Raw genomic sequence first — 24,659 nt, forward strand, 5'->3', positions numbered from 1 at the left:
AGCTACCTGCCCGAATGCATAGTGCCAACTGTAAAGTTTGGTGGAGGAGGAATAATGGTCTGGGGCTGTTTTTCATGGTTCAGGCCCCTTAGTTCCAGTGAAGGGAAATGTTAACGCTACACCATACAATGACATTCTAGATGACTCTGTGCTTCCAACTTTGTGGCAACAGTTTGGGGAAGGCCCTTTCCTGTTTCAGCATGACAATGCCCCCATGCATAAAGCGAGGTCTATACAGAAATGGTTTGTCGAGATCGTAGTTGAAGAACTTGACGGGCCTGAACAGAGCCCTGACCTCAACACCTATGGGATGAATTGGAACGCCGACTGCGAGCCAGGCCTTATCGCCCAACATCAGTGCCCGACCTCACTAATGCTCTTGTGGCTGAATAGAAGCAAGTCCTCGCAGAAAGTTCCAGCATCTAGTAGAAAGCCTTCCCAGAAGAGTGTCTGTTATAGCAAAAAAAATGGGACCAACTCCATATTAATGTCCATGATTTTGGAATGAGATGTTTGACGAGCAGGTGTCCACATACACTACATTACCAAAGGTCTCTCTCTATTTTGTGTGGGAATACTTTGGAACAGATTTCCAAAATGAATATCACTTGGAACCAAATTGCTGGTGTTTTTAGTCTTTCTTTTATGTCCAACAAAAAAAAATTTCACGCTCAGTAAACTTGGGGGGACAAATAAAATCCCACGTGGGTGCGCCAGTTGGGGAACCCTGGTATAGATTAACAATTGATTGGTGCCCGATTAGAGTAATATCACTCTACTCTAACGATTAGAGCCTGGAGTGATATTACTCTAAACAGAACAGAAATCATTCTTTATTCTCCAAATCAGTGTCGGTGCACAGATAAGCATGCCTTGAAGTTCTTCCTGCTTTGAACAAGATGAAACAAGGGAATAAATATATATATTTGTTATTTTCATGCTATCATTTGCCATTAAGAGTGTTTTAATCATGCTGGTGCTCTGATGTCCCCCGCATTTGAAATAGATAAAGCCTCCTTTTCCGTCCCAGATTGGTTGAGTGTTTACTGAGAATCTGCTTGAGGGATGAGCGGAAGTCAGGCCATAATAAAATACTAGTGTGATACTAAATGAAGGCAACGTACTAGCAACATCTGAGCCGGCTCCGACTTCACTCACTCCCAGACAGGCCACTTTGTCTCCCATTATGGAGGGTAGCAGAAACTCCTTCTTCAGCTCTGTAGAGCCAAACCTACAGTATATGCCATTTAGCAGTGTCACAAAACATAGAGACAATGGGGTTAAAGAGCTGATCAAGTAACTGTTCCGTAAGACTTCCAATCATTGAGCTAACGCTAGTTAGCTTCTTTCAAACTGCACATAGAAACATAACAATGGAATCCATAAGTTCATCTGAGCCTGGGCAAGTAGAAAAAGGGCTTAGTTGCCAAAACCTCGCACTAAGCTTATTTTGCTACAGTGGGGGAAAAAAGTATTTGATCCCCTGCTGATTTTGTACATTTGCCCACTGACAAAGAAATGATCAGTCTATAATTTTAATGGTAGGTTTATTAGAACAATGAGAGACAGAATAACAACAAAAATATCCAGAAAAACGTATGTCAAAAATGTTATAAATTGATTTGCATTTTAATGAGGGAAATAAGTATTTGACCCCCTCTCAATCAGAAAAGATTCTGGCTCCCAGGTGTCTTTTATACAGGTAACAAGATGAGATTAGGAGCACACTCTTAATAAAGGGAGTGCTCCTAACCGCAGCTTGTTACCTGTATAAAAGACACCTGTCCACAGAAGCAATCAATCAATCAGATTCCAAACTCTCCACCATGGCCAAGACCAAAGAGCTCTCCAAGGATGTCAGGGACAAGATTGTAGACCTACACAAGGCTGGAATGGGCTACAAGACCATTGCCAAGCAGCTTGGTGAGAAGGTGACAACATCTGGTGCGATTATTCCCAAATGCAAGAAACGCAAAAGAACTGGCAATCTCCATCAGCCTGGGGCTCCATGCAAGATCTCACCTCGTGGAGTTGCAATGATCATGAGAACGGTGAGGAATTAGGCCAGAACTACACAGGAGGATCTTGTCAATGATCTCAAGGCAGCTGGGACCATGTCACCAAGAAAACAATTGGTAACACACTACGCCGTGAAGGACTGAAATCCTGCAGCGCCCGCAAGGTCCCCCTGCTCAAGAATACATATACATGCCCATCTGAAGTTTGCCAATGAACATCTGAATGATTCAGAGGACAACTGGTGAAAGTGTTGTGGTCAGATGAGACCAAAATGGAGCTCTTTGGCATCAACTCAACGTGTTTGGAGGAGGAGGAATGCTGCCTATGACCCCAAGAACACCATCTCCACCGTCAAACATGGAGGTGGAAACATTATGCTTGGGGGTGTTTTTCTGCTAAGGGGACAGGACAACTTCACCGCATCATTTGACGGGGCCATGTACCATCAAATCTTGGGTGAGAACATCCTTCCCTCAGCCAGGGCATTGAAAATCGGTCGTGGATGGGTATTCCAGCATGACAATGACCCCAAACACACGGCCAAGGCAACAAAGGAGTGGCTCAAGAAGAAGCACATTAAGGTCCTGGAGTGGCCTAGCCAGTCTCCAGACCTTAATCCCATAGAAAGTCTGTGGAGGGAGCTAAAGGTTCGAGTTGCCAAACGTCAGCCTCGAGACCTTAATGACTTGGAGAAGATCTGCAAAGAGGAGTGGGACAAAATCCCTCCTGAGATGTGTGCAAACCTGGTGGCCAACTACAAGAAACGTCTGACCTCTGATTGCCAACAAGGGTTTTGCCACCAAGTACTAAGTCATGTTTTGCAGAGGGGTCAAATACTTATTTCCCTCATTAAAATGCAAATCATTTTATAACATTTTTGACATGCGTTTTTCTGGATTTTTTTGTTGTTATTCTGTCTGTCACTGTTCATATAAACCTACCATTAAAATTATAGACTGATCATTTCTTTGTAAGTGGGCAAACGTAGAAAATCAGCAGGGGATGAAATACTTTTCCCCCCACTGTATGTATAATGAATAACATACATACAGCTGCTTCACTCATCATCAACATGATATATTCTGAAGTATTTAAACATGTCAATTATTACTTGTAGAAGCCACAAAGTCCTAGTTTTGGATTGTTGGTGTGCATATTGAAGCGGAGATGTCAGAAGAGTGGGTTGTCTCCATGTCCTCACAAAAGCTTGACTTTACAAATGTTTCTTGTGTTTGTGTGTCAGTGGGAATCAGAGACTAATTTATGCAGTTTAGAAATGAAATTACATTGGGAAGGGTGGAGGTCCAAAGGGAAAAAGCTATGTGATTGTGCAATTGATTGTATGTTTTTACTTTCCTCTAATAAAATATTATACAAAATAAAAATGAAATGACTTGCTTGATTGGCTCATAATGAAAATATCATGGCTATGGGCCAGATGGGTGCATATACATTACCTGGCCAGGGCAGGTGTGGCCATATCGGTCTGGACTCCGATGGCCATGGGGATGCCTCCACAGCGGATGTTACCCAGCTCCTCTGACACAGCTATACTGTAGCTGAAGTCCAGACCCAGGCCTCCATACTCTGCACAGAACACATAAACACAATGACTACCACTCTGTAGCACTCACTTCTGGAATCATGAAGTGCTTTGAGAGGCTGGTTATGGCATACATTAACTCCACCATCCCATCCCCCCTAGACCCACTCCAATTTGTATACCACCCCAACAGATCCATAAATGATGCAATCTCAATTGCTCTCCACACTGCCCTCACCCACCTAGATAAGAGTAATACCTGCGTGAGAATGCTGTTCATTTGACTACAGCTCAGCGTTCAAAACCCCTCCAAGCTCGTCACCAAGCTTAGGACCCTTTGCAACTGGATCCTGGACTTCCTGACGGGCCGACCCCAGCTCATGAGGGTAGGCAACATCCCCTCCGCCACGCTAACCCTTAACACAGAGGCCCCACAGGGGGGTGTGCTTAGTTCCCTCCTGTACTCCCTGTTCACCCACAACTGTGTGGCTATGCACGACTCCAACACCATTATCAAGTTCTCTGACGACACGAAGTGATAGGCCTGAGTCAGCATACAGGGAGGTCAGTGACCTGGCAGTGTGGTGCCAGAGCAACAACCTCTCCCTCAACGTCAGCAAGACCAAGGAGCTGATTGTGGACTACAGGAAACGGGGGGCGAGCACGTCCCCATCCACAGGGCGGCAGCGGAGCAGGTAGACAGCTTCAAGTTCCTCGGTGTCCAAATCACTAGACTTAAAATGGTCCAAACACACACGCACAGTCGGGAAGAAGGCGCGACAGTGCCTCTTCCCCCTCAGAAGGTTGAAAAAGTTTGGCAAAAGGTTCTACAGTCGTACCATTAAGAGCATATTGACTGGCTGCATCACTGCTTAGTATGGCAATAGCACTGCCCTTGATGGCATTGTGCTACACAGGGTTGTGGGGACAGTTCAGTAAATCACTGGGGCCGAGCTCCCTGCCACCCAGGACATCTATATCAGGCGGTGTGAAAAGAAGGCCTGGAAAATCATCAAAGACTCCAACCACCCAAGCCATAGATTTTCTCTGCTGCTGCACGGCAAGAGGTACCGGTGAATCAAGTCTGACACCAACAGCCTCTTGAACAGCTTCTATCCCCAAGCAATACAACTGATAAATAGCTAACAAAATAGCTACACGGACTATCTGAGTTAACCTGGCCCTACACACTCACACACACTGTCACTCCAACACACACACAAACACTGACTCCATAATTTGCTCACTCACACATAATATGCACATACATTTATACTGACTCTACACACCCACTCACATACAAGCTGCTGCTACTCTGTTTATCTTATATCCTGTTGCGTAGTCCCCTTACCCTTATACATATCTACCTCCATTACTCCAGTATCCCTGCACATGTAAATATGGTATTGGAACGGACTTTTTAAATATTTCCTTTATATAGTATGCTTACTTAATTGCGTATTTAATATTTCCTATTCTTATTTCTCGTGTTTTTTTCTAGTATTACATTGTTATTGATTATTGCATTGTTGGGTTTTGAGTTTGCAAGAAAGGCAATTCACTGTACTTGTGCATGTGACTTTAAAACTTGAAACTTAAACAAACAAACACCCTCTTAAAGGGATAGTGATCCACATTAAAACATGACATATTGGTTTCCTTACCCTGTAAGCAGTCTATGGACATGGTAAGACAGCAATCCATGCTTTTAGTTTAAAAAGTTTTAGCTTTTGTGGCACAAATCCAATGCAAGTCAATATCTCCTATATTAGCATTTACCGCGCTTCATGTCCAAATCATCTTAAAGTAACTTTATTGTACTACATAATCGATTATATAGGAGTTAGCATAACTTTAGATATCCTAGTAGCCTGGTTGCCCGCCAACCTAATAATCAAGGCTTGGAAAGTATTTCTGTGAGTTTGTGCTCAGTGACACTACAAAAGCAGCTCTAAGGTGACACAGAAAATAGAATACATTAGAAATGATTTCTTTACTTCTCACTTGAATGTCAAATTGGACAATTTACATTAATCAACTAGCTCAAATCTGCCGAATGGAACCAGACAGTAATTCAATAGGAAGATAACAGTCCGAATCCTTTTTTCAGATTTTATCATGTTAGTTATGAACACCACAAAGCGTGACTAAACATCAGACACGGGATAAAATGACAGACACTAATGATGACAAGGATAAATAACAACAAGAACATTGACACCAGATAGTTCTATTCTCTCCTCTCTAGCCAGAAGGGTCAGAGTCACCTGCCAAATGGCTCTCAGAATATTGCAGCCAGGGGGAAAACTGTGGCAGAATAAGGAAAACACTGAACATCGGGGCCAAAAACTAGAGGAAACAGGCACAGCTGTGTGGAGATAAATGTGTGACAGGCCTGGAACCCTGTGAACCTTATAGACAGAGGTGCGACTGAGTTTTAGCAAAACAGCCCAGCGCGATAGTGGAGCGAAGGAAAGCAAACAGAATCACTGCCAGCCAAAGATATCCCTTACATGTATGTTTTTGCAGGACGGGGTCCCACTATAGCACAACAATGACCCACCTAAAACAAACAACATTAAGGGCTTAATGAAGCCTTCCTAAGCTCTTCATAAGGTCTCCATAAGATCTACATCAAATCAAATTGTATTAGTCACATGTGCCGAATACAACAGGTGTAGTAGACCTTACTGTGAAATGCTTACTTGCAAGCCCTTAACCAACAATGCAGTTCAAGAAATAGAGTTAAGAAAATATTTACTAAAAAACTAAAGTAAAAAAATAAAAACAAAAAGTAACAAGAAAATTACATAACAATATCGAGGATATATACAGGGGGTACCGGTACCGTGTCAATGTGCGAGGGTACAGGTTAGTCGAGGCAATTTGTAAAGTGACTATGCATAGATAATAAACAGCGAGTAGCAGCAGTGTAAAAACAATGGGATGGCCATTTGATGAATTGTTCACCTGTCTTATGGCTTGGTGGTAGAAGCTGTTAAGGAACCTCTTGGACCTAGATTTGGCGCTCCAGTACCGCTTGCCATGCGGTAGCAGAGAGAACAGTCTATGACTTGGGTGACTGGAGTCTAAGACAATTTTTAGGGCCTTCCTCTGATAACGCCTAGTATATAGGTCCTGGATGGCAGGAAGCTTGGCCCCAGTGATGTACTGGGCCGTACGCACTACCCTCTGTAGCGCCTTACGGTCAGATGCCGAGCAATTGCCATACCAGGTGGTGATGCAACCAGTCAGGATGATCTCGATGGTGCAGCTGTAGAACTTTTTGAGGATCTGGGGAGCCATGCCAAATCTTTTCAGTCTCCTGAAGGGGAAAGGTGTTGTCGTGCCCTCTTCACAACTGTCTTGGTGTGTTTGGACCATGATAGTTCTTTGTTGATGTGGACACCAAGGAACTTGAAACTCTCGACCCGCTCCACTACAGCCCCGTCGATGTTAATGGCAGCCTGTTCGGCCCTCCTTTTCCTATAGTCCACGATCAGCTCCTTTGTCTTGCTCACATTGAGGGAGAGGTTGTTGTCCTGGCAGTGTCTCTGACCTCCTCCCTATAGACTGTCTCATCGTTGTCGGTGATCAGGCCTACCAGTTGTGCCGTCAGCACACTTAATGATGGTGTTGGAGTCGTGCTTGGCCACGCGGTCGTGGGTGAACAGGGAGTACAGGAGGAAACTAAGCACGCACCCCTGAGGGGCCCCCGTGTTGACGATCAGCATGCAGATGTGTTGTTGCCTACTCTTACCACCTGGGGGCGGCCCGTCAGGAAGACAAAGATCCAGTTGCAGAGGAAGGTGTTAAGTCGCAGGGTCCTTAATTATAATTTTATTTATTTAACCTTTAACTAGGCAGGTCAGTTAAGAACAAATTCTTATTTACAAAGACGGCCTACCAATAGGCCTCCTGTGGGGACGGGGGATTAAATATTTAAAATAAATATAATGTGGCGTACAGCAGGTCAGCTCTCCGGCCAGGACTAATTGGGGCTGGTGAGTAATCAAGGGCTGATTGCTCACCAGCTGTACGAGTCCCATAAAGCTGACAGAAGGGTAGCACACAGGAGAGAGACTGGGGAAGAAAGGACTCCTGGGGATGGTTCCAGACGTAACCGGAGAGAGTTCAGCTTTTGCTCTCCACAGGATACAGCAAGACCCGGAGCCCAGAAGACAGTATCCCGGAGAGGGTCTCATGGGGGAGACCTATGATTTTCTTTTGAACTATTAGGTTAATAAACACCTTTGAAACTGAGCTAATCCTACTCTGTCCGTGTATGATCTGTGTAAACGTTTTGACCCAACCCCCTGGTCTGCCACAATAAATATAGGACAACACACACATCACGACAAGAGAGACAACAACACTACATAAAGAGAGACCTAAGACAACAACATAGCAAGGCAGCAACACATGACAACACAGCATGGTAGGAACACAACATGACAACAACATGGTAGCAACACATGAGTCTTTGAATGAAGAGACTGAGATAAAACTGTCCAGTTTGAGTGTTTGTTGCAGCTCGTTCCAGTCGCTAGCTGCAGCGAACTGAAAAGAGGAGCGACCCAGGGATGTGTGTGCTTTGGGGACCTTTAAACAGAATGTGACTGGCAGAATGGGTGTTGTATGTGGAGGATGAGGGCTGCAGTAGATATCTCAGATAGGGGGGAGTGAGGCCTAAGAGGGTTTTATAAATAAGCATCAACCAGTGGGTCTTGCGATGGGTATACAGAGATGACCAGTTTACAGAGGAGTATAGAGTGCAGTGATATGTCCTATAATGAGCATTGGTGGCAAATCTGATGGCCGATTGGTAAAGAACATCTAGCCGCCCAAGAGCACCCTTACCTGCCGATCTATAAATTACATCTCCGTAATCTAGCATGGGTAGGATGGTCATCTGAATCACATTTAGTTTGGCAGCTGGGGTGAAAGAGGACCGTTTACGATAGAGGAAACCAAGTCTAGATTTAACTTTAGTCTGCAGCTTTGATATGTGCTGAGAGAAGGACAGTGTACTGTCTAGCCATACTCTCAAGTACTTGTATGAGGTGACTACCTCAAGCTCTAAACCCTCAGAGGTAGTAATAACACCTGTGGGGAGGGGCATTCTTCTTACCAAACCGCATGACCTTTGTTTTGGAGATGTTCAGAACAAGGTTAAGGGTAGAGAAAGCTTGCTGGACACTAAGAAAGCTTTTTTTTAGCAAATCAGACATCAATAAACTGAGTGGAAACCAGATTGCGTACCCGAAAGAATATTATACACATCAAGAAAGCCAGTCAGTTGATTATTGACAAGTGTTTCCAACACTTTTGATTAACAGGGCAAAATAGAAATAAGCCTATAACAATTAGGATCAGCTTGATCTCCCCCTTTAAATAAAGGACGAACAGTGGCTGCCTTCCAAGCAATGGGAACCTCCCCAGAAAGGAGACAGGGTAAAAAAGTTGGAGATAGGCTTGGTGATGAAACCACGCAACCTTAAAGAAGAAAGGGTATAAACCATCTGACTCAGATGGTTTTTTGGTGTCAAGTTTAAGGAGCTCCTTTAGCACCTCGGACTCTTTGTGGCAGGGCAGGGGAAAAAGAGGGAGAAGCATCGGGGATATTCGCATAAGAAGGGGTGGGAGATGAAGAAATGTTGCACAGGCAAGGTGGCATGGCTTAACTAATATAATATTAATATATAATATATATATATACAGTTGAAGTCGGAAGTTTACATACACTTAGGTTGGAGTCATTAAAACTCGTTTTTCAACCACTCCACAAATGTCTTGTTAACAAACTATAGTTTTGGCAAGTCGTTTAAGATATCTACTTTGTTCATGACACAAGTAATTTTTCCAACAATTGTTTACAGACAGATTATTTCACTTATGAGTCACATTGTATGACAATTCCAGTGGGTCAGAAGTTTACATACACTTGACTGTGCCTTTAAACAGCTTGGAAAATTCCAGAAAATTATGTCATGGTTTAGAAGCTTCTGATAGGCTAATTGACATAATTTGAGTCAATTGGTGGTGTACCTGTGGATGTATTTCAAGGCCTACCTTCAAACTCAGTGCCTCTTTGCTTGACATCATGGGAAAATCAAAAGAAATCAGCCAAGACCTCAGAAAAAAAGAATTGTAGACCTCCACAAGTATGGATTATATTTGGGAGCAATTTCCAAACGTCTGAAGGTACCACGTTCATCTGTACAAACAATAGTACGCAAGTATAAACACCATGGGACCACGCAGCCGTCATACCGCTCAGGAAGGAGATGCGTTCTTTCTCCTAGAGATGAACGTGCTTTGGTGCGAAAAGTGCAAATCAATCCCAGAACAACAGCAAAGGACCTTGTGAAGATACTGGAGAAAACAGGTACAAAAGTCTATATATCGACATAACCTGAAAGGCCACTTAGCAAGAAAGAAGCCACTGCTCCAAAACCACCATAAAAAAGCCAGAATACGGTTTGCAACTGCACATGGGGACAAAGATTGTACTTTTTCGAGAAATGTCCTCTGGTCTGGTGAAACAAAAATAGAACCGTTTGGCAATAATGGCCATCGTTATGTTTGGAGGAAAAAGGGGGAGGCTTGCAAGCTGAAGAACACCATCCCAACCGTGAAGCACGGGGATGGCAGCATCATGTTGTGGGGGTGCTTTGCTTCAGGAGGGACTGGTGCACTTCACAAAATAGATGGCATCATGAGGTAGGAAAATTATGTGGATATATTGAAGCAACATCTCAAGACATCAGTCAGGAAGTTGTAGCTTGGTCGCAAATGGGTCTTCCAAATGGACAATGACCCCAAGCATACTTCCAAAGTTGTGGCAAAATGGCTTAAGGACAACAAAGTCAAGGTATTGGCGTGGCCATCACAAAGCCTTGACCTCAATCCTATAGAAAATGTGTGGGTAGAACTGAAAAAGCGTGTGCGAGCAAAGGAGGCCTACAAACCTGACTCAGTTACACCAGGTCTGTCAGGAGGAATGGGCCAAAATTCACCCAATTTATTGTAGGAAGCATGTGGAAGGCTACCTGAAACATTTGACCCGAGTTAAACAATTTAAAGGCAATGCTACCAAATACTAATTGAGTGTATGTAAACTTCTGATGAAAGAAATAAAAGCTGAAATAAATCATTCTCTCTACTATTATTCTGACATTTCACATTCTTAAAATAAAGTGGTGATCCTAACTGACAGGGAATATTTACTAGGATTAAATGTCAGGAATTGTGAAAAACTGAGATGAAATGTATTTGGCTAAGGTGTATGTAAACTTCTGACTTCAACTGTATATATCTCAATGGAATAGTTGTAAGCACTTCATAAGCTCTACATAACTCCATTATAAGCCCCTCTATAGCAAAATGAGCCCTAACAATATGAGAGTAGTGCTCGAGAGTGGCGCCGGAGAAGGCAGACGTTTTACGTGCCCCCAACCGTTTGTGATTTTTGTTTGTTTATTTACATTGTTTGTAACTTGTTTTTTTACTTATTTTGCACATAATGTTGCCGCTACCATCTCTTATGACCGAAAATAACTTCTGGGCATCAGGACTACGATTACTCACCACGGTCTAGCAGGATACTTTCATTCCTTTAACGAGTCTGACGAGGCCGATGCGAACAATATACTGCTTTCTCGGGAATAGGCCCAGATTCCTGTGATTTGCGTGAAGAGGCGGCGGAGAAAAAGGGGCCGGAGGGCGAGCTGCCTTCTGAGAATTCGTAGGCGATCAAATAAACCCCCACTTCCTTCCATTCTGCTAGCAAACGTGCAATCTTTGGAAAAATAGATGACCTACGCGGAAGATGAAACTACCAACAGGACATCCAAAACTGTAATATCTTATGCTTCACGGAGACGTGGCTGAACGACGACACCATCAACATACAGCTGGCTGGTTATACTTTGTACTGGCAGGATAGAACAGCGGCATCTGGTAAGACAAGGGGCGTCGGACTATGTATTTTTGTAAATAACAGCTGGTGCATGATATCTAAGGAAGTCTCGAGTTATTGCTTGCCGGAGGTAGAGTATCTCATAATAAACTGTAGACCACACTACCTACCTAGAGTTTTCATCTGCATTTTTCGTAGCTGTTTACATACCACCACAGTCAGAGGCTGGCACTAAGACCGCATTGAATGAGCTGTATTCCGCCATAAGCAAACAAGAAAACGCTCACCCAGAGGCAGCGCTCCTAGTAGCCGGGGACTTTAATGCAGGCAAACTTAAATCCGTTTTACCAAATTTCTATCAGCATGTTAAATGTGCTACCAGAGGAATAAAAACTCTGGACCACCTTTACTCCACACACAGAGACGCATACAAAGCTCTCACTCGCCTTCCATTTGGCAAATCTGACCATAATTCTATCCTCCTGATTCCTGCTCACAAGCAAAAATTAAAGCATGAAGCACCAGTGACTAGATCAATAAAAATGAAGCAGATGCTAACCTACAGGACTGTTTTGCTAGCACAGACTGGAATATGTTCCGGGATTCCTCAGATGGCATTGAGGAGAACACCACATTAGTCATTGGTTTAATCAATAAGTGCATCAATGACATTGTCCCCACAGTGACCGTATGTACATACCCCAACCAGAAGCCATGGATTACAGGCAACATCCAGTGAGCTAAAGGCTAGAGCTGCCGCTTTCAAGGAGCGGGACTCTAACCCGGAAGCTTATAAGAAATCCCGCTATGCCTTCCGACGAACCATCAAACAGGCAAAGCATCAATACAGGACTAAGATCAAATTGCACTACACCGGCTCCGATGCTCGTCAGATGTGGCAGGGCTTGCAAACTATTACAGACTGCAAAGGGAAGCACAGCCAAGAGCTGCCCAGTGACACGAACCTACCAGACGAGCTAAACTACTTCTATGCTCGCTTCGAGGCAAATAACACTGAAACATGCATGAGAGCACCAGCTGTTCTGGAAGACTGTGTGATCACGCTCTCCGCAGCCGATGTGACTAAGAACTTTAAACAGGTCAACAGTCACAAGGCCGCAGGGCCAGACGCATTACCAGGACACGTACTGCAAGCATGCGCTGACCAACTGGCAAGTGTCTTCACTGACATTTTCAACCTCTCCCTGTCCGAGTCTGTAATACCAACATGTTTTAAGCAGACCACCATAGTGCCTGTGCCCAAGAACACTAAGGTAACCTGCCTAAACGACTATGTGAGAATGCTATTCATTGACTACAGCTCAGCGTTCAACACCATAATGCCATCAAAGCTCATCAATAAGCTAAGGACCCTGGGACTAAACACCTCCCTCTGCAACTGGATCTTGAACTTCCTGACGCACATCCGTCACGCTGATCCTCAACACAGGGGCCCCCTCAGGGGTGCGTGCTCAGTCCCCTCCTGTACTCCCTGTTCACTCATGATTGCACGGCCAGGCACGACTCCAACACCATCATTAAGTTTGCCGATGACACAACAGTGGTAGGCCTGATCACAGACAAGACAGCCTATAGGGAGGAGGTCAGAGACCTGGCCGAGTGGTGCCAGGACAACAACCTCTCCCTCAACATGATCAAGACAGAGGAGATGATTGTGGACCACAGGAAAAAGAGTCCCGAGCTCGCCCCCATTCTCATCGACGGGGCTGCAGTGGAGCAGGTTGAGAGCTTCAAGTTCCTTCAAGTCCACATCACCAACAAACTAACATGGTCCAAGCACACCAAGACAGTCGTGAAGAGGGCATGGCAAAACCTATTCCCCCTCAGGAGACAAAAGATTTGGCATGGGTTCTCAGATCCTCAAAAGGTTCTACAGCTGCACCATCGAGAGCATCCTGACTGGTTGCATCACTGCCTGGTATGGCAACTGCTCGGCCTCCGACCTCAAGGCACTACAGAGGGTAGTGTGCACGGCCAAGTACATCACCGGGGCCAAGCTTCCTGCCATCCAGGACCTCTATACCAGGCGGTGTCAGAGGAAGGCCCTAAAAATTGTCAAAGACTCCAGCCACCCTAGTCATGGACTGTTCTCTCCGCTACCGCACGGCAACCGGTACCGGAGCGCCAAGTCTAGGTCCAAGAGGGTTCTAAACAGCTTCTACCCCCAAGCCATAAGACTCCTGAACACCTAATCAAATGGCAACCCAGAGTTTTTGCATTGCCCCCCCTCTTTTACACCACTGCTACTTTCTGTTGTTATCATCTATGCATACTAACTTTAATAACTCTACCTACATGTACATATTACCTCAACTAACCAGCGCCCCCGCACATGGACTCTGTACCAGTAGCCCCCTGTATATAGTCTCGCAATTGCTATTTTACTGCTGCTCTGTAATTGCTTGTTACTTTTATTTCTTATTCTTATCCATATTTTTTTAAACTGCATTGTTAGTTAGGGGCTCGTAAGTAAGCATTTCACTGTAAGGTCTACATCTGTTGTATTCGGCACGTGACAATTTTTTTTACATTTGATATCGATGGGTTTCTAAGACAGACAGTCATCCTCATAGATTTCTGTATTGAACATGCATGTAGATTAGACAGACTGTAAATCAGTGGAATAGTTGTCTGAGAACGAACCATTTAATTGTCCGTGTCTCCAGAGGGAGGCGAACCTGGGAAGTCTCTAGGGCAATGAATCACTCATGACGACTGCCACTACGATAGACACGATTGGCTCACTGGACTACAATGTATTTCAATGACACGTCCTCATGAGAATTCTACAGTAAGTAAAATGGAACGCAAAAAAAGTAACTGACTCATAATCCCTTAGTTTAAGAATAACGAGTCACTGGTACAGTACGTGTAATATAATTATATTATTACAACAGGAGTCTCTCTGGATAAGAGCGTCTGCTAAATCATTCAAACGTAATGTCAATGTAATGACTGAGGATGAAGAGTGGAGGGCACTAAGGGAGAAAGTCAGGGGCAACATAACATTGGACCATCATAACAGAACTATGAGAAAAATGTTGACCAGTGGAAAACCCGGCTGGGTTGCCAAGTCTCGTAAATCGGCCCGGAGACAGGCCAATGTCAGAGACTGAACTCTGAATCCCACTGTCCTGTCTGGGCGTGGAATAACATTACTCACTCACACATGCGCACGCACACACACACACACACACACACACACACACACACACACACACACACACACACACACACACACACACACACACACACACACACACACACACACACACACACACACACACACACACACACACACACACACACACACACACACACACACACACAGGGAGGTAGAGGTCACCCATGTTCTGCTCCCTGTTGTCTGGGCACACTTTCCTGTTCTGGTTCTCATGCTTATGGAAGAAAAGGGGAGAGTTTGTGTGTGTGTGTGTGTGTGTGTGTGTGTGTGTGTGTGTGAGCAGCAGAGTTTTTTCCTGTTTCATGGTGGGTAATGGAGTGATATAATCAGCTGAAGAGCAATCTGGCTCTGAAGCTTTATTAATGTGAAGGCTGGCTCCAGTACAGTGCCTCCAAACTTTAGATATCATTTCTAGAAACTGGAGTAGGTTGGTCGTGACCTATGGATAAATAAATAGTCTAAATATGAATGTTTCATACGTTGATATCTGCCAGGTTTTGTACTGTACCACAGCGCCAAGAGAGAGGTGTTCCAAGAAATTAAAAGCTTTGAAATACAAGTTGAAGCTGCTTTTAAGTTTAAGCTTGCATGCTTGGCACTAAAGGGCCCAAGTTTTTTGCCTTTAAGCCCTAGACCTCTCATTCCAAAACTTCCAAAACTCCCCTGCGCTCTACAAGTCCGTCATTGTTCACAGCTAAGTCTTTTTCGTCATCTGAAGATAAGAATGTATCATGGTCCACACATACTAACACAGTCTCAGGAGGCTGAAAAGGTTATACAGCAGCACCATTGAGAGCATCTTGACTGGCTGCATCACCGCTTGGTATGGTAACTGCACAGCTTCTACCCCCAAGCCATAAGACTGCTTAACAGTTAGTTTAATAGTTAGCCAAATAGCTACCCGGACTATCTGCATTGACCTTCTTTGCATTAACCTTCTTCACTCATCACATGCGCTGCTGTTACTGTTTATTATCTGTCACTTTATTCCTAGTTATATGTACATACAGTATATACCTCAATTACCTCGTACCCTTGCACATCGACTGAGTATAGGTACCCTGTGTATATAGCCAAGTTGTCGTAACTCATTATGTATATTATTACGTGTTTTACTTTTCTATTAATTCTCTATTTTCTTTCCCTCTGCATTGTTGGGAAGGGCCTGTAAGCATTTCACTATTAGTCTACACCTGTTTTTTACGAAGCATGTGACGAATAAAATTGTATTTCATTTGATTATTTGACATTTAAATCCCTCAATGGCTATTTGTTCTGTGAAAACCATTCCCAGTCCATCTGGTATTTCTCCATCCCAACAGTACAGGCCTAAGCCTCCTGGTCGGGGTAATCCTCTCCCATTCCAATCAATCTAACTAATCTGAGAGCTTGACATGTTAGTCAACGTTTCAGCATAGACAAGCGTTATATTGGGGATAGACCACAAAACATCTCAGAGTAGAAAAAGTGATAAGAATAGAGACATTATACTCCTACTCTTATTGGTCAAAATAAAAGCTATGCATCCAAGCCTCTTTAGCCAAGCCTCTAGTCGACATATTTAGGAGACCTCGTGAGCTGTCCTAACCAGTTAATAGTTACCAGAAGGTGCCTTGATCATAGAAAAAGGCAGCCAGTCAGGGGTTCCTGTGCCACATGCAATTGCTTTAGAGTTGAAAGAATGTGTTGATATTTCTATATGATTAATCCATAAATTATCTACACCTACATGGAACAGTATCTCTTCGCTTTTTACAGTTATTTCACGAGGCCTATTTCACATGATATGCCTCAATACTTATAACCACTCCTTCCTTCCTTCCTTCCTTCCTTGTTCGTCCATCATAGGTTGATGATGACCCTAACACGATTCATTAGGATTAGTGTGGGGTACGGTGAGTGCGCAGATGGCCGATGAGACCAATCTGAGCCCAGAAACATGCTTTGGCACACTGGACATGATATCTTGGTAAAAGTCTCCTGAGGGACGGCTCTACTAATACTGGTCTTTCGCTGTTGTCTCTTCACCATTGCATTTTTGGTCCTGCTTGTTTCAGAGGTTGTAGCGCTATCCCGGATTCGATTCCGCCAGATGGGATGATCCTGAGCAAGGCTTTCTCATGACTTTAGATCAATGTTAAAGCTCGAGGGATGCCTTCAGGGTGTCTAAAAATCGTTTATTGTGCTCATTTCCCTTTCTTCAGCTCTATGAACAAGATCTGCTTATGGAGATGTGTAGCAGGCATCCTGGTCACATGGCCCACCCATCTGAGCTGAGCTTTCAGAAGCAATGTGGGAATGCTCATCATGTCGGCACGGCTGAGGACTTCAGTGTCTGGGATTCTGCCCTGCCGCTTGATCCTCAGGTGCATCCTGAAACAGTTCAGGTGAAAGTTATTTAGTTTCCTGGCATGGCGTCGGTAGACTGTCCAGGTTTTGCAGCAATAAGTAAGGGCTGGTAATATGACTGCCTGGTTAACCTTCAGTTTTGTAGCCAGTTTGATGCCTTTTCTATCCCACACCGAATCTCGCAGACGGCCAAAGGCTGTACTAGCCTTGGTGATACTGATGTTTGTTTCTTTGTCTATGTGAACTCGCACGGGACATTGTGCTACCAAGGTAAGTGAATTTGTCCACAGCTGAGTTTCTGACCTTTCACAGAGATGGTTTGGTCCACGTAAGGATTACTGGGGGCAGATTGGTACATAAACTTCAGTCTTCTTTGTACTGATTGTGAGGCTGAAGTTGTCACAGGCAGATGAAAAGTTGTCAATGAGGATCTACAGGTCAGCAAGCAAGCCAGCAGCTAATGCGCAGTCATCTGCAAACGAGGTTGCGGACAGTCACCTCCTCCACCTTTGTTATGTAATGTATCCTCCTCAGGCTGAAAAGCCCCCCATCAAAGCTGTAGATGAAACGGATCCCAGTGTGGTCATTTGGGAAGGCATCTTGCAGCATGGTGGAGAACATCATGCTAAACAAGGTTGGTGCTATAACACTGCCTTGCTTCACTCCGTTTATGACTGGAAACTGCACAGAGTACTCTTGGTGATCTTGCACACTAGCCATCATGGAACTGATGCACCATTGTGATACATTTTTCTAGGCATTCAAACTTTGCCATGACCGTCCAGAGGCCGTCGCACCTTATGGTGTCAGAAGCCTTTGTCAGGTTGAAAAAAGTGAGGTACAGGTCAGAGTTTGGCGAGCTGTAAACATCATGTCAGTTGTTCCACAGTTCTGTCTGAAGCCACACTGGCTCTCGGGCAGCAGGTCTTGGTCTAGGTGTTCTTTTAGGCAGCTAGAATCCTCCTGCACTAAGATTTTTCCAGCAATTGACAGCAAGGATATACCTCTGTGATTGTAATAGGCTTGGTGATTGCCTTTCCTCTTGTAGAGGTGGTTAGCCCTTATCTGCTGAGGGACAGCTTCTTGTCTCCACAATGGCTGGAAGAGGTCGGTTAGCTTCTCAACCAAACGAGGCCCTCCCACCTTGTAGGTTTCAGCTGGTATGGTGTCAGCTCCTGGAGCTTTTCCTGATGAGAGGAGACTGATACTTTTTTTTTGTTTCCTCCAGGGTGGGTAGGTCTGCAAGAGACAAGTTAATTTCAACTTGCGGCAGCCTGTTGATTGCTTCTTCATTTATTGAGGGCTGAGTTGAATCGTTCGGCCCATCTGGAAAGGATTTTGTCTTTCTCTCTGAGCAATGTAGTTCCATCCGCAATCAGAAAAGTTGAGGTTTATGAGGGTTGTGGGCCATAGACTGACTTGGGTGAATCGTAGTGTTGTGTTGTTGCGGGCAGCATACGACTGAATCTCCTCTGCTTTCTGACTGAGCCAAGCATCCTGCATTGCTGTAAGCTTGAACTGGACAACTGGACTGTTTTGAGCTCTGTAGAATGCAGCAGATTTCTGAGAGCTGTCCAATCTGCCTCAGCATCTTCAGATTTAAGGACTCTAAACGGTGATCTAGGGCTTCAACAAATTACTGCCGGATGTTCTCCTCTTTCACCGAGAGATGTTGAGTCGCTTTGAGGATTTTTTGCCATGTTGACGTCTGATCCAGATGTTGAGCTCGGAGAAGAGTCGGTGATCTATCCAGCATTCTGCATTGCACATGGCCTTTTTCACCCTTGACATCATGTCTGTCTCTCCTCCTGACAATGTCAATCAAGTGCCAGTGTTTGGACCTTGCATCCATGTTGTTTTTTTTGCGGTTGGAAGATTGTTTATGATGGTGACCTGCTTTTTGCCTGTAAATGGTGCTTCAGAAGGTGTAACTGGCTCCAACTTCTGCAACCTGTCCCGTGTCAGCTAGCCGGGTCTCACTTAGGGTGGCAATGTCAATTTTGTATTTGGCACGTTCTCTGCCAACAAGAGTGTGCGTCTCTCAGGTCTGTTTGGTCCTGCAGTGTCCATTAGTGTTCGGACATTCCAAGCACCAATATTAAGTGGTCACTTTTATTTTCTTTGTTCGACTGCTGAGGTGGGATCCCTTCCAGCTGCGGTTAGCAGGCCAGGGTAAAGTGAAGCAGACAATGTTTAGGACACCTTTTTATAGCCCCTTCCTAATGCTGGGGAGGTGAGCAGTGTGAACCTGAATAGTACTGCTCAGACTGCTGCCGAGTTCCACTGGTGCTTCAGGTCAGTGAAAAGCGACCCAATATCCTGAGCCGCCTGTGTGCGAGTCCATGGCTACAGCTTCGTCAATCGCAGAAAGCCACAGGACTTTGGGTGATGTCTTTATGACTTGCGCTTTGAAGTGAGGGAGAGTTGTGCAGCTTCAACCTCATGCTCTCGTCCAGGGTCGCCTGTATCCAGTGGCAAGACACTGTCAAGATGGCTGGAGATAATTCTGGATGCAGTGGATGGTCTGAGGAGACCTTCTGATGGCATTTCCTGCACCAAGGGTTCCACAGACCCAAACTCAGATATTGAGTTTCCCAGGTTAGTTAACCGCCGCCAGGGGTTCGGTGTTGGGAGCTGCTGGCAGTACTGACTCACCAGGGGGAAAATGGAAAGCACCTGGTGTGCGCCTACGGTAGCAACTACTGTTCCCAGCAAAGACTGGTTGAACACCCAGCTGACCAGACAATAAAGAGCACACGTAACCACTAGGCTAATAAATAAATAGTATAATTTGATTACAGAATGTTATTTCAAGTTTGGAGCACAATATCTATCACATTGTTAAAATGCCATAAATTGGGCATCTAGGGCTTAACTATTTATTTTATTTTTATTTATTTAACCTTTATTTTTAAGAACAAATTCTTATTTACAATGACGGCCTACCCCGGCCAAACCCGGACGACGCTGGGCCAATTGCGAGCCACCCTATGGGACTTCCAATCACGGCCAGATGTGATGCAGCCTGGATTCGAACCAGGTACTGCAGTGAGGAGAGTCAAATGAACTGTGTCTAGTGTGAAAGTTGATAGAGGTAGTTTCGCAAGCCAATGCAAGTATTAGCATAATGACTGGAAGTCTATGGGTATAGCATGCTAGCAGATACCCATAGACTTTTGCATGAACGCTAGTTAGCATTGGCTCGTGAAACTACCTCTAACTTCCTTTATACTGGACACAGTGACAAAAATTGCATCCACGAGTTCATCTGAATCTGGGGAAGTAGATAAAGGGCACCATTGCTAAAATCCCGAAGTATCCCTTCAAGAAAGGCAAAGTGATCGTGTTATGCGAAAATTATATAAAAGGTTTTACCATTGCAACATTTGATGTACAGTCAAATTCACCGTGGTTGTCTGACGCTTGCTATAGAGTTCACAGTTGGTGATGCCTCACTGCGATTGTTTCAAATTATGGGGAATAACCAATGTCAACAATGTCAAACAATGTCATCCCCATCTTTCCTTTGCGGTACCTCAGACATACACTTTTATGAGTTCATTTTACTCCTAGCTCAGAGTTTGTCTGTGTAGTGTCTTAACATCATCCTAAAACCTACTCCGAGCTGGGAGTTTTTTCTTCTTCTTAAAAACAGGTTTTGACAGGATTCCTAGGACCTTTTCTGAGATGCTTTGTGGATACGGGTAGGGGGAAGTGGTACTCGCTAAGCAAGCAGCGTGACGTTCTTTACATGGGTATGTAAGCTAGTGCGAGAGAGAGAGATTCTAATTTCCTGTAATGTCTGTTCTGATCAAGTCTAGATAAAGTTCCAAAAAGTGTATCTTCAACTCTTGTGTATATACAACAATAACTCAAGTAGGCCTATCAGCAATATACAGTGCATTCAGAAAGTATTCAGACCTCTTGACTTTTTCCACATTTTGTTAAGTTACAGCCTTATTTTAAAATAGATTCTACACACAATACCCCATAACGACAAAGCAAAAACAGGTTTGTAGAATTTTCTACACAATTTCGTAAATTCCGGACCAAAAGCCGCAACTTTTTTCCCAGGCTTTGAACCTCACGTCTTAAAACAATGACGCTGCTAATATATGGATTTTTCCCGTTTTCCTTTTTTTTTCTCCAAAAAACACATTCTGTGACGTGCTCAGTTTTTGGCGGCATGAAGCTGTCATTAGACCAATGAAATTGCCGAACGGGTTAAGGTCAAACAACTTTTTTGTTTACTGTTTAGATTAAATCGAGCGCTCTCAAACTTCCCATCATTCTGATTACGGTAATCATTTTGTCACCCTCATCATGGCAAAGACACGGAGAAATGCATATGATGCAGCTTTCAAGCTGAAGGCGATTGATCTGGCTGTTGGAAAAGGAAATAGAGCTGCTGCATGGGAGCTTGGTCTTAATGAGTCGGTGATAAGACATTGGAAACAGCAGCGTGAGAAATTGACTCAGTGCAAAAAGACAACTAAAGCTTACTGCAAATTTTTTATTTTTTTGTTACAAGCCGTGTTTCGTTAAAGCCTATTTATTTTTGTTACAAGCCGTGTTTCGTTAAAGCCTGTGTAAAGTTAATTTGTTTCAATGTACCGGTAGGCACCTGCGGCTTATAGACATGTGCGGCTTATTTATGTTCAAAATAAATAAAACATTTAAATGCAGTGGGTATATTCAGGTGCGCTTAATAGTCCGGAAATTACGGTAATAAAAAAAAAATGAAATATTACATTTACATAAGTATTCAGACCCATTACTCAGTACAAGACCCTGCTAGATAAAGTTCCCCCTTATCTCAGCTCGCTGGTCACCATAGCAGCACCCACCTGTAGCACGCGCTCCAGCAGGTATATCTCTCTGGTCACCCCCAAAGCCAATTCCTCCTTCGGCCGCCTCTCCTTCCAGTTCTCTGCTGCCAATGGCTGGAACGAACTACAAAAATCTCTAAAACTGGAAACACTTATCTCCCTAGCTTTAAGCACCAGCTGTCAGAGCAGCTCACAGATTACTGTACCTGTACATAGCCCATCTATAATTTAGCCCAAACAACTACCTTTCTCCCTACTGTATTTATTTATTTAGCTCCTTTGCACCCCATTATTTCTATTTCTACTTTGCACTTTCTTCCACTGCAAATCTACCATTCCAGTGTTTTACTTGCTAGATTGTATTTACTTTGCCACCATGGCCTTTTTTGACTTTACCTCCCTTATCTCACCTCATTTGCTCACTTTGTATATAGACTTATTTTTCTACTATATTATTGACTGTATGTTTGTTTTACTCCATGTGTAACTCTATGTTGTTGTATGTGTCTAACTGCTTGCTTTATCTTGGCCAGGTCGCAAATGTAAATGAGAACTTGTTCTCAACTTGCCTACCTCGTTAAATAAAGGTGAAATAAAAAAATAAAACTTTGTTGACGCACCTTTGGCAACGATTACAGCCTCGAGTCTTCTTGGGTATGACAAGTTTCCCCCATTCTTCTCTGAAGATCCTCTCAAGCTCTGTCAGGTTGGATGGGGAGCATCGCAGCACAGATATTTTCAGGTCTCTACAGAGATCATAGATCGGATTCAAGCCTGGGCTCTGGCTGGGCCACTCAAGGACATTGTCTCGAAGCCACTCTTGCGTTGTCTTGGCTGTGTGCTTAGGGTTGTTGTCCTGTTGGAACGTGTCTAAGGTCCTGAATGTTCTGGAGCAGGTTTTCATCAAGGATCTTCTCTGTACTTTGCTCTGTTCATCTTTCCCTCGATCCTGACTAGTCTCCCAGTCCCTGCCGCTGAAAATCATCCTCACAACATGATGCTGCCACCAGCATGCTTCACCGTAGGGATGGTGCCAGGTTTCATTCAGATGTCACACTTGGCATTCAGGCCAAAGAGTTCAATCTTGGTTTCATCAGACCAAAGAATCTTGTTTCTCAGGATCCTTTAGGTGCCTTTTGGTATACTCCAAGCGGCTGTCATGTGCCTTTTACTGAGGAGTGGCTTCCACCTGATTGGTGGAATGCTGCAGAGATGGTTGTCCTTCTGGAAGGTTCTCCCATCTCCACAGAGGAACTCTGGAGCTCTGTCAGAGTGACCATCAGGTTTTTGATCACCTCCCTGACCAAGGCCCTTCTCCCCCAATTGCTCAGTTTGGCCCGGGGGCCAGCTCTAGGAAGAGTCTTGGTGGTTCCAAACTTCTTCCATTTAAGAATGATGGAGGCCACTGTGTTCTTGGGGACCTTCAATGCTGCAGACATTTTTTGGTACCCTTCCCCAGATCTTTGCCTCGACACAATCCTGTCTTGGAGCTCGATGGAGAATTCCTTCGACCTCATGGCATGGTTTTTGCTTTGACATGCACTGTCAACTGTGGGACCTTATATAGACAGGTGTGTGCCTGTCCAAATCATGTTCAACTAATTGAATTTACCACAGGTGGACTCCAAGTTGTAGAAACATCTAATGGATGATCAATGGAAACAGGATGCACCTGAGCTCAATTTCGAGTCTCATAGCAAAGGGTCTGAATAGTTATGTAAATAAGGTATTTCTGTTAAAAATATATAGAGAGATTTGCAAACATTTCTAAAAAACGTTTTTTTTCCCCCGCTTTGTCATTATGGGGTATTGTGTGTAGATTAATTAGGAGTTTTTTTATTTAATCAATTTTAGAATAAGGCTGTAATGTAACAAAATGTGGAAAAAGGGAAGGGGTCGGAATACTTTCCGAATGCACTGTAGGCTATAAGCAATATAGGCTATCAGCAATATAGGCTATCAGCAATATAGGCTAATAGCAATATAGGCTAATAGCAATATAGGCTAATAGCAATATGTGTCTCGTCTCAGCGGTAGTTCTCTCTGACAGTGTAGGATAAACCATAAAGAGGTCATCTAATATACCATCTGGTAATCTGATGTGTCTGGGACTTCCTTGTCCCCCTTCTCTCTAATCCAGCCTGTTAATGCTGAAGGGCTCTGTAGTTAGCACTTTGTAAAGCTGCTCGCTCCACTCTTCTCTGACCTAGCTAGATTTATGAGCCAATTTCCCCACAGGGCCCACCACGACCAACAACACCCACTGCATTGTTCTCTGTAGTAGTTCACTTCAAAATCAAAGTTTGTTATATGTTTTGACATCTAGGGGGACTAATGTCGAGATGAGTTGTATTTTCTAGTCATTGGGTTCATATGCTGTATTTGGATCTAGATTGGTATGTAGTGGGACTTGGACCCATCTCGACCACTTTTGAGGTCTGAAAACATCTTGACAAAATTAGACTTAGTAATGAATCACCACTTTAAATTCTGAAACGTGTTATATATGATTAAAATATGACAATCAAAGTAGTTCTAAAAAGTATCTTTTTTCCCCCCTCAGTGATGCTGCAGGTGGTAGAGGAAAGCATCTGAAATGGAGATAGGACTGACAGCTTTTGTGGAATGTAACTCCACACATTCAGAGTGGGCAAATATCTACACTCACCATAATATGGCCGCTACTCACGTCCACATAATTCAGTGGAGTGGGCCACATCCAGAATGACATGCTAAGCTCTCCTTAACTTTTCTTATGAAAATGACAAGTAATCTTAGGCCTATATCATCTTG

General features: G+C 44.0%; 1 protein-coding gene across 1 annotated transcript in view; it reads right to left on the bottom strand.

The window, feature by feature from the left end:
- The window catches only part of zgc:85777 (isovaleryl Coenzyme A dehydrogenase), a 49,998-nt gene that overhangs the window by 9,934 nt on the left and 15,405 nt on the right, over nt 1–24,659 (bottom strand). Inside the window, 2 exon segments of the mRNA NM_001141719.1 lie at nt 1,125–1,231; nt 3,477–3,606. Coding sequence (NP_001135191.1) covers nt 1,125–1,231; nt 3,477–3,606 — 237 coding nt within the window.

This window comes from Salmo salar, chromosome ssa27 (genome assembly GCF_905237065.1).
Source record: "Salmo salar chromosome ssa27, Ssal_v3.1, whole genome shotgun sequence".
In the NCBI taxonomy this organism is placed as follows: Eukaryota; Metazoa; Chordata; class Actinopteri; order Salmoniformes; family Salmonidae; genus Salmo; species Salmo salar.